Source organism: Toxorhynchites rutilus, chromosome 2 (assembly GCF_029784135.1).
Source record: "Toxorhynchites rutilus septentrionalis strain SRP chromosome 2, ASM2978413v1, whole genome shotgun sequence".
NCBI classification, from domain to species: Eukaryota; Metazoa; Arthropoda; class Insecta; order Diptera; family Culicidae; genus Toxorhynchites; species Toxorhynchites rutilus.
The window spans coordinates 27,343,351-27,353,504 of NC_073745.1; the positions used below are offsets into that span (position 1 = coordinate 27,343,351).

At 39.9% G+C, this 10,154-nt stretch overlaps 1 protein-coding gene across 1 annotated transcript in view; it reads right to left on the minus strand.

The window, feature by feature from the left end:
* The window catches only part of LOC129771811 (insulin-like growth factor 2 mRNA-binding protein 1), a 280,305-nt gene extending 271,072 nt beyond the window's left edge, over positions 1 to 9,233 (minus strand). Inside the window, exon 1 of the mRNA XM_055775864.1 lies at positions 9,023 to 9,233. Coding sequence (XP_055631839.1) covers positions 9,023 to 9,047 — 25 coding nt within the window. The 5' untranslated portion in view covers positions 9,048 to 9,233. The remainder of the gene's footprint in view (positions 1 to 9,022) is intronic.
* Between the last annotated feature and the right edge of the window lie 921 nt (positions 9,234 to 10,154).

Below are 10,154 nucleotides of genomic sequence, written 5' to 3' on the forward strand. Positions count from 1 at the left end.
CACTTTCAATATTGTACGTTGTATCGAATTGTACGTTATATCGAAGCATAATAAAGTACTCACAAGCATAGTCTATATTACATTATTGTGTTGCTGTTTTAGTAAAGTTAATAAATAACTTCAATCAGAAGACGAAGCCAGCCTTTCTCATGATGTTTCCCTTCGTACTGTTGATTAAACCTTGATTCATTTAGAATCCGGAATCACAAAACCAGCTGTATTTCGGAATTGATTGAAGGTACAAAACTTGTTTTAGCATCACAATAAAGATAATTCATTGTTCTATCAGAAAAAAAAATATTGAAAAAATGTTTCCTTTACACTTTGGAAATGTGTACGTTATATCGAGGTAAAATGTACGTTATATCGAGTGACGTTATATCGAGGGTACGTTATATCGAAGTTTCCCTGTATAAGATTAGCAACTGGAGCTTACAATACAAGCCCGTCTGTTAGTATCCTTTGTGATGCAGGTATGATGCCATTATCTTTCAGGAGAGACTCCCAAATCAAATCAATTGCCTCATCTTCACATCCCTTAAACACAAAACTGTCTGATTCAAATAGATGGAGCCCATCAGGAAGGACCAAACCCTTAATACACCGATTCAAAAGCTTATGCAATTCATACAGTACAGAGACTGGAAATATCTACGAACGTAGATTCCACGTTGAACCTCCATGGATTGTGGGAGAACTTGAAATAAATTTATCCTTAAAAATGACGTTTAAAACAAGTGCAACTTCACTGATGGCCCAAAAAGAATGTTTGGTCCAAGCCTCCAAATATGATGGTTTCTATTTTATCTATACAGATGGCTCGAAACTCGCTAGTAACGTTGGCTATGCTGTATTTAGTTTACAACATCGAGAGCAGGAACGCTTGACCAATCAAACATCAATTTTCTCAGCAGAACTATTCGCAATAAAAAGTGCCATTGAATATGCTATTGAAAATAATTCTCATTATAAATTCCTAATCATATCAGATTCTATGAGTTCTCTTAAAGCAATACAAGATCCATTTTCTGAAAATGCATTGATCCAAAAAATAGATGGACTATTGCTACGCGTCAATCACAGTCAAAAGACAGATAAATTCCTATGGATTCCAAGCCACATGGGAATACCTGGAAATGAAACTGTAGATGAACTGGCCAAAGAGGCCACAAATCTTTCTCAAACGCAAACAAGAACCACACATAGTGATCTAATGAGCGCTTCAAAACACGCTGTGAGAGGCAAATGGAAGCAATTCTGGGAAAACATTGAAAACAATAAACTACGCTCAATAAAATCAAACACATCACAGTGGAACACATCGTACTCCTTGCAAAGAAAGGACTCAGTTGTCATTACTAGACTTAGAATCGGTCATACAAAACTGACGAATAAATATATTTTTAAGCGTGAGGCTCCTCCACAGTGTATGGATTGCAAAACACAACTAACTGTAGAACACATAATGGATCACTGCCCAAAATATGCAATTTTCCGACTAAAATATAAAATCAATAGCCAGAGTTGAGGAATAATTTTGACAGAGTAAATGATCTTCTGAAATTCCTTAAACAATCAAATCTTTATAATGTAATTTAGTATATTGTTATATCTAGGTAGAATTAAGTGTAGTGTTTTTTTTTATAAATTCATAAAATGTAAGTTACACGCAGATACACATGGCACCAAAGTACACATTTAGTGCTGAGTTAGGCAAGCGCAATCGATCGTCCGATCGACTTGTCGCCAGGTGTAGGTTTTTGTAGAATAAGCATTTTATTGTAAATTCATTTCGAGCAACAAATAAAGTCAGTTCTGATTTAGACTCCCTTGACAGCAGGTGTGACATTCCCTTTTTTAAAAAGAAACTCCACCAGCTGAAATTGTAACTGGCGCCCTCACACGGGACCTTTATATTTGGTAAAAGTATAAGTTCGAGCTGAACGAAGCCACGCTGAGCATCCTGAGGAAGGAACCTTTCATTCCGGACCAAGAGCCGTCCACTGTCAACCAGAGGATTTGAGGGTGAAGGCGCGAAGCAGTGCACCAATTTAAGGAACCTACCCGGAGCAACAAAATAGGACCAAGGACCAAGGCGTTGTCCCGCGACGTTCAATGAGACGTTTCCTGATATTATTGTGAGTACAATAAAAAGAACAGAAAGAAATTAATTTTAAGAAGTGTGAAATCCCAATCATTTAAAAACTAAACTTTAAACGCGACTCGCTTTACTAATTACGAGCGTCTAGACCGGAGCACCTGGGTGCACCCGTAATCGAAACGCTGAATATCACAAAAGTGCTCAACTAACACTAATTAAACAAACTTTAAAAATAGACGAATTGATTAATTCATTAAATTCCCTCCATTTAACAACCACAATGGCAAACCCGATCCCGGATCCCGAACCAATTCCCTCAACCTCAAATTTTTCTCCACGGTTCGTGGTCGATACCTCCTTGTCATTCCACGAGAGAGGCAAAATTCCTGCTATCGTGTCCGATCTGCCAGATTTTGTGGGAAACCCCAGAAATCTATCCCAGTTCATTCTTGATGTGGAAGAAATCTTGGAACTTTTCCAAGACAAACAAGATTCCTTCCAATATTATCTCATTTTAAAAACTATTCGACGAAAAATTAAAGGTGAAGCTAGTGATATTTTGATCACGAACAACACCCCAAATGATTGGAGGAGTATAAAGGAAGTTCTTCGCCTTTATTACTCTGATAAACGTGATCTGATGACATTAGATCACCAACTAAAATCTACTTCCAGATCTCGAGGTGAATCAATCGAATCTTACTACAGCAAGATCACCGAAATTGTAACGCTGATCAGTTCAGCAATTGTCATGGACGAAGCATGGAAAGGCCACGAGTCAACTCTAATAAAACTGTACAATATGATCGCCCTAGACACGTTTATAAGAGGTCTAGGGGAACCTCTTTCGATGTTCTGCAAAAATTTTAAACCAGAAAGCCTCGCAAGAGCATATCACTATTGTATAGACTATCAAAATTTAGACGCAAGAAATGTTCCTTTCAAAGGACATAATTACGCACCGGCTCCTGCTCCCAGATCTAATATTCCGCAACCGCTTCCACCACCACGGCCTTCAAAGCCATTCCAAATAATAAACCAAAGAAACTTTCAACAACCTATGAACCAAAGGAATTTCCAACATCCCACTAATCAAGGAAACTTTCAACAAAAGCCAAATCTTCCTCCCAAGTTAAACTTTCCCAACAAATACAACACCCAACAGCAGAAAGTAGAACCGATGGACGTTGATCAGTCCATACGCTCTAGAATGGTTGATTACGGTAATCGGCAAAAATTTTCTAGGCCCTCATCGGCCTCGATGCAATATCAGTTACCGGAACCAAAACGAGTAGCGCATCAATTAGAAGAATTACCAACAGAAGAAGAATATCTTCTTCAAACTGAAGATGTGAAAACTGATTATGATCAAGAAGAAGTTTCCAACGAATCAGAAGATGAAAACACTGTCAATTTTTTAGAAAGAGACATGAAATGGATGAGCAAATGGTGCGATTAAGAACACAAGTTTCTCCGCTACCTTACATAAAAGTGCCCACGACAAGAGGTGAAATTAAACTTCTCGTCGATAGTGGCGCTAACATAAATTTAATCTCTAGAAAATGGGCTTACAATTCTGGAAAAATCGTACATAAAATTCCAAATGAACCAGTAAAGGGTGTAACAGGTAAAGATTACGTTTCCGAAGTAGTTAAATTAGACATTTTTCAACCTATCGTAGACAACAAATTTGAATTTCTAGTCTTCGATTTTCATCCCTTCTTCGATGGTTTAATCGGAACCGAAATAATCTTCAATGAGAGTTTTAACCTCATGACAAATAAAAAAAATTTATATGTTTCAGGAGAAAAACAAAATTTGAAAATTCCTCTATACTTTTATTCCCCAACTCCTTCACAAAGAAGATTAAACAATGTCAACAATTTGAGTACAGTTGTTAGAACATCACATCTAACACCGACTGAAAAACAATCATTGTTTTCCATCATTAATTCATGTCCAGAGGTATTTCACTGCCCTGATAATTCTCTAACATGTACTACGAATGTCGAATGCACTATAAGAACACAAGATGATATACCCGTATATCAGAAATCCTATCTCTATCCAGCAGCTTATAGAGAAGAGGTTGATAAACAGATTTCAAAATTATTAGCTGATGGAATAATAAGACCTTCGAGATCCCCTTGGAACTCTCCTGTATGGATTGTGCCGAAAAAAATGGACGCATCTGGACAGAAGAAATTTCGACTGGTAATCGATTATCGCAATTTGAACCAGGAAACAATTTCAGATCGTTACCCCATGCCGGAAATTTCGAATATTTTAGATCAGCTAGGTGGAAATGGTTATTTTACCACTTTAGATCTAGCTTCTGGCTTTCATCAAATAAAGATGAAACGCTCTGACATAGAAAAAACCGCATTTTCGGTTAACAATGGCAAGTATGAATTTGTGCGTATGCCATTCGGGCTCAAAAATGCACCGGCTATTTTTCAAAGAGCTATGGACGATGTACTTCGTGAGCACATCGGAAAAAGGTGTTATGTTTATATTGACGATTGTGTCATCTTTGGTAAGACGCTAGATGAACACAACAACAACCTGAAAATTATTTTGAAAGCTCTTTACGAGGCAAATCTCAAGGTTCAACTAGATAAATCTGAGTTCCTCAGGAAATCAGTTGAATTCTTAGGCTATGTTATCACAGAAAATGGGATCCAACGGAATAATAAGAAAATTGAAGTAATTCAGAAATGGCCAGAACCAAAAAGTATTAAAGAAATTAAAAGCTTTTTAGGCTTAATTGGCTATTATAGGAGATTTGTAGAAGATTTTACCAAAATAGCAAAACCTCTTACAAACCTTTTGAGAGGGGAGAGGAATATAGATTCGAAAAAAGCAATCAAACTTGATATCAATGCCAAAGAAAGTTTTGAAAATTTGAAGTCGATTCTTACTGGTGCCGACATTTTGATTTACCCCGATTTCAAAAAACCATTCCTAATTACTACAGATGCATCGAATTACGCGATTGGCGCTGTTCTAAGCCAAGGTGAGATGGGTAAAGACAAACCTATTCACTTTGCATCTCGCACTCTTAATCGTACGGAAGAGAACTTTTCCGCTACGGAAAAAGAGATGCTTGCAATTCACTGGGCACTGAAAGTTTTCAGGAATTATATTTACGGCCAAAAATTTGTCATACTGACTGACCACCAACCGTTAACTTTCTCGTTATCCGCGAAAAATTTTAATGCAAAGCTCAAACGCTGGAAATCTTACCTGGAAGAGCACGACTATGAAATAGTTTACAAGCCCGGTAAATCCAATGTTGTTGCTGATGCATTGAGTCGTTTGCAGGTCAACTCATTAACACCGACGCAACACTCTGCCGATGATGATGATAATAATTATATCATCTCAACAGAAGCCCCTTTGAATGCCTTTCGCCTACAAATAATTTTAGAAACAACAGACACAGCACCCGACGTAATAACCACTAACCCCTTTCCCGGTTTCACAAGAATAACGATAAAAAGGACTAGATACGACGAACCAATTTTAACAGCTTTAATGAAAGAATTTTTTGCACCTTCAAAACTGATTGGTTTACACACAACCGAAGCAATCTTAGGCCAACTACAAGAAATTTACAAAAAGTTTTTCAGCCGATCCGGCCTTTTGAAAATTCGATTCACGCAAAACATTCTTCAAGACATAACCGACCCGGACGTACAACAGAGAATAATACAGGAGACACATGAGAGAGCACACCGTGGTATCGACGAAAATAAACAACAAATTTTGAGGAAATATTATTTTCCGAAATTAACTGATAAAATTCGTCAGTATGTGCGTGTTTGCGATCTCTGCAATGAAACCAAATATGACAGACAGCCTCTTGTGATTCCACTTCAAGAAACACCAACACCTAATCTTCCATATGAAATTCTTCACATAGACGTTTTCCAAATCGAATCCAACTACTTTTTATCAAGCCTTGATAAATTTAGTAAGTTTGGACGAATGATCCCCATCAAATCCCGACACGCTGTCCATATTGGTCAAGCAATATGGGAAACAGTAACAACCTTCATAGTCCCAAATGCAATCGTTGTTGACAACGAACGTGCTTTTCAATCACCCGATATTCGTGGAAAATTGATAGATTTAAATGTAAGGGTATACCTAACTCCCAATAGTAAATCCGAAGTAAACGGACCGGTAGAAAGATTTCATTCTACCATCATCGAACTTTACAGAATCCAAAAACAACTAACCCTCCGTCTACCTCCCCGTAACATAATTCACATAGTTGTGGAAAAGTATAATAACACGATCCACTCAGTTACTTTAAAGAAACCTAAAGAAATTCTATTTGGAAAAAGACAAGACTCAGACGTACCAATCGACCCAGATCGACTAGAACAAATTAGACAGAAAATGTACGACGAAACTATAGTAAAAATCAAAGAAGCCCAAACAAAACAATTAGAAAAGTTCAATAAAAATAGAAAATCCGCCCCACAGTTAGAAGTAGGTCAAATGGTTTACACTAAGGATAAAATTATAAAGCCGAAACATAAAGAATTGTTTAAAAAAACCCATGTGCAAGAAAATAATGAAGTCACCTTCAAAAATGAGAGAAACTCCAAATTACACAAAACGAATGTAAAAAATATTAGTTTGAAATCTTAATCTTTCAGGGTTCAAGCTGCGCTTGGAAATATTATTATCAGGAATGTAAATCAAGACCATGTAGCTGTTGTCCATCTAGAAAATTGCAAGATTATAGAGGGCTATAAGAAGATAGTTCATGAGATAAATACCACTTTCATACAACAAACACTACTGGACATAAAAGACCAAGTACTTATTCGACAAGACAATGATAACGAGATAACAACCATACTAAGACGAAAAATCCTCGAACTCGAGAACAACCTGAAACAAATCAAACCCGGACGAATGAAACGCTGGGATGCACTTGGCAGAGCCTGGAAATGGATGTCCGGCTCCCCAGACGCTGACGACCTCAAAATTATAAATAAAGATTTAAGTGATATCTCGGACAACAACAACTAACAAATCAATATAAATGACGAACTGTACCAAGGGGTAGATAATATAACGGATAGCATCAACAAATTGATTATTTCTAACGAAAAAACGAATACAGCAATAGATCTTTTGAACATTATAATGAATTTAGACATTCTAAATGAAGAAATCAGTAACATTCACGATGCAATACTACTAGCAAGACTAGAAATAATAAACAGAAAACTGCTCAACTCTAAAGAGATCGATTTGATAGGTCAGATTCTTAGCAAGCAGGGAATCTCCCCAGTACTTTTGGATGAGGCACTCGGCTTTGCGACCACCACCATTGGAACCAACGGAGAGATCATCTTGTACATCATCAACATCCCCCACTTTGGAAACCTAACGTACCAACATCTTAAAATTGAACCCGTAATATCCAACTCGAAACGCATAAAACTGGATGGCAACGAATACCTCTACGGTGACGATAAACTCTACATTAAAACTGATATTTGTCGTAAATTAGGCAATTGGAGCCTATGTAATCTGTTTGATCTTGAAGACGTCCACCAGCTGAAATTGTAACTTGTATTGTATTATCCATCTTGGTTTAGATGCAAATAGCCGTAAATGTGCTCCGAATCTTGAATAAATAAATAAAAAAAAATAAAATAAAAAAATGTTTCGACCTTCCAGAACACTAGCCGATGTGAATGCGACCGATGAACAGCGCATATAAAATGCCGCTGTTTACAAACAGAACCCCATCGATAAAAACCGAGCGAGAGTGAAAATGTGGCCGGACATCGAGATGCAGGCGCTAGTTAGTTTGCAGGCTCACCGTCTCACCATTTACAGCACCGCTTGCATGCAAGCCGGCGAGTAAATAACACAATTTGTCCCTCACTCTCTCACCGCTCACTGGCTCACATCGTAGCACATAGCACAGTGTTCACCCGGGTGGCTCAAAATCCCACTACGAAACTACGCGAGTTCATTGCGTGCGCGCTGGTGTGCGTTAGTGTATCGCCCCTGCCGCCACTGACACACCGTAGATTTACACACCAAAGGTGTTAAACGTGTGTGAATGTGTGTGTGTGTGTGTGTGTGTGTGTGGTGTGGCAAATGTTTATCTACGCTCGGCACGAGCGTATACATAAGCGTCACGCAGAGAGACGACACGCTTGTGTTGGTGCACTTTCGGTCGGCCATATTAACACGCGTGATTGTGTACCATTCGGGACAAAATATACCCAGACGGCACTCGGAAAGCATGGATGGATGAGAAGAGCCGGCATATTATCACTATCTTCGTGCGCTGCTGCTGCTGCTGCATGCATGTCACCGATGTGAGATGTGAAGCGAGTTCGAGTGACTTACTCATCGAAGATGAGCAACTGAGAAGAGAGCGCAGATGATGAAAATAAAAAATAAAAAAAACGGTTGCATTTATTATTACTCCACACACAACAGCAACAGAGCAGCCGCACCACATCGGGGTTGGTTGGCTAGCCCGATGCGACAGAAGTTCTTCACACTGAGCGTAAATAGTAGTAATGGTAGGGGCAAGAGGGCCACAGCAAGAAGAAGAAGGGGGAGAAGAAGAAGAAGAAGAAGACTCAGATCATCGCTCCGACGATGACGGCGCGATGACGAGGATGATATGTGGGATTACTTGCCTGAACAGAGAACTTTTTCCGCTAATAAGTACCAATTTGGACAATGATAACTTACACAATTGCCTTCGGAGTGCGGTGTGATTTGGCTACCGATAACAGATCATGGCAATCGCAATGGCAAAACTTCAAACCCACTCTCAACGACGCTAAAATTGTGCGTAGCTCTCTAATGTATCCTCAGACAAAGTTCACAGAACGTGAACCGAGGCACCAAGAAAAGTCGAACACGTACCTGTTGCACCACTCGTGAAATTCATTCTTTCAAGGAAATGTTGGAAAATCGTTCGCACTAATTCACCGTTTACGCACGCTCGGAGAAGGACACGATCACGGGCCACCGGGAGAGGACAATTCCACAAAGAGGCGGCTGTTTTAAACCCAAAATTAATCAAACTTTTGAACTCAGTATGGAAAACACGAGTACCCGTTTTGATTTCGCGAATAACTTGAAATGGCCCGATGAGTTGTAAATGTGAGAGTGTATTTGGTAGTGGTTCCTTCTGGTTGTTCCCCCTTCTGTCCTCCCCCCCCCCACCGTACCGCGTGCGTTCTCATCTGGCGCGCTGCTCCCCGCGCGGGCCCAGGATCAGCAGCCGACAGCAACTGCAGGCCCCACGATGGTATTGCTGATGAGAAATATAACACACGATAGACGGAAAAAAAAACTTCGAAAGAAGGTTCCTACTCCAACACATAGAAATCGCTCGCGCGGGGAGAGCGTCCCCCCTTTAGCAACAGCAGCAGCCCCATAATCTGGTATACAATTATTTTTCTGACAGAATGACAATCGCTGCCTCTGTGCTTATGTGTTGTGTTGTCGATGCAATCGGCCCCAAATGCAGAAGCATGCAGAAGGAGTGTTTCCTCCGAGGTGACACACCTTCGACTCTCCCCAGCGAATCCTTCGTCGATGCCAACCAGAAGTGGCAAGTGGCTTCTTCGATGGGTAACTTTACCTCGCGAGTCTTCCAATCCGAAATGCGAACGTCGGAATCTAAATTCACCGCAGTTCTGGAAATTTTCCAATCGGTTCAATCAGTGGGCGGTATGGGAAGTACGCACGCTGGTGTGTGCGCTCGCAACTCACTCTCCGGGCGATCTCTTGGACCGCAAACGCAACTACTAATTTGCGCCTTGTCCGTTGTATATAAAACGCACCAATCCATCTTCGGTTCGCTCGTTTGTCGGTCGGTTAGTCGCACACAATCCCAGGGGAAAAAGTAATGACGGTCAATACACTAAAATGGGGTTCAGCACGCGTCACACGAGGAACTCCCCAAAAGTACTCAGCTACTCAGCTCCAAGTGTTCGTGCGATCCGTGCGCCGTCAGTCAGTCAGCCAGCATCATCATGATCATTCGCAT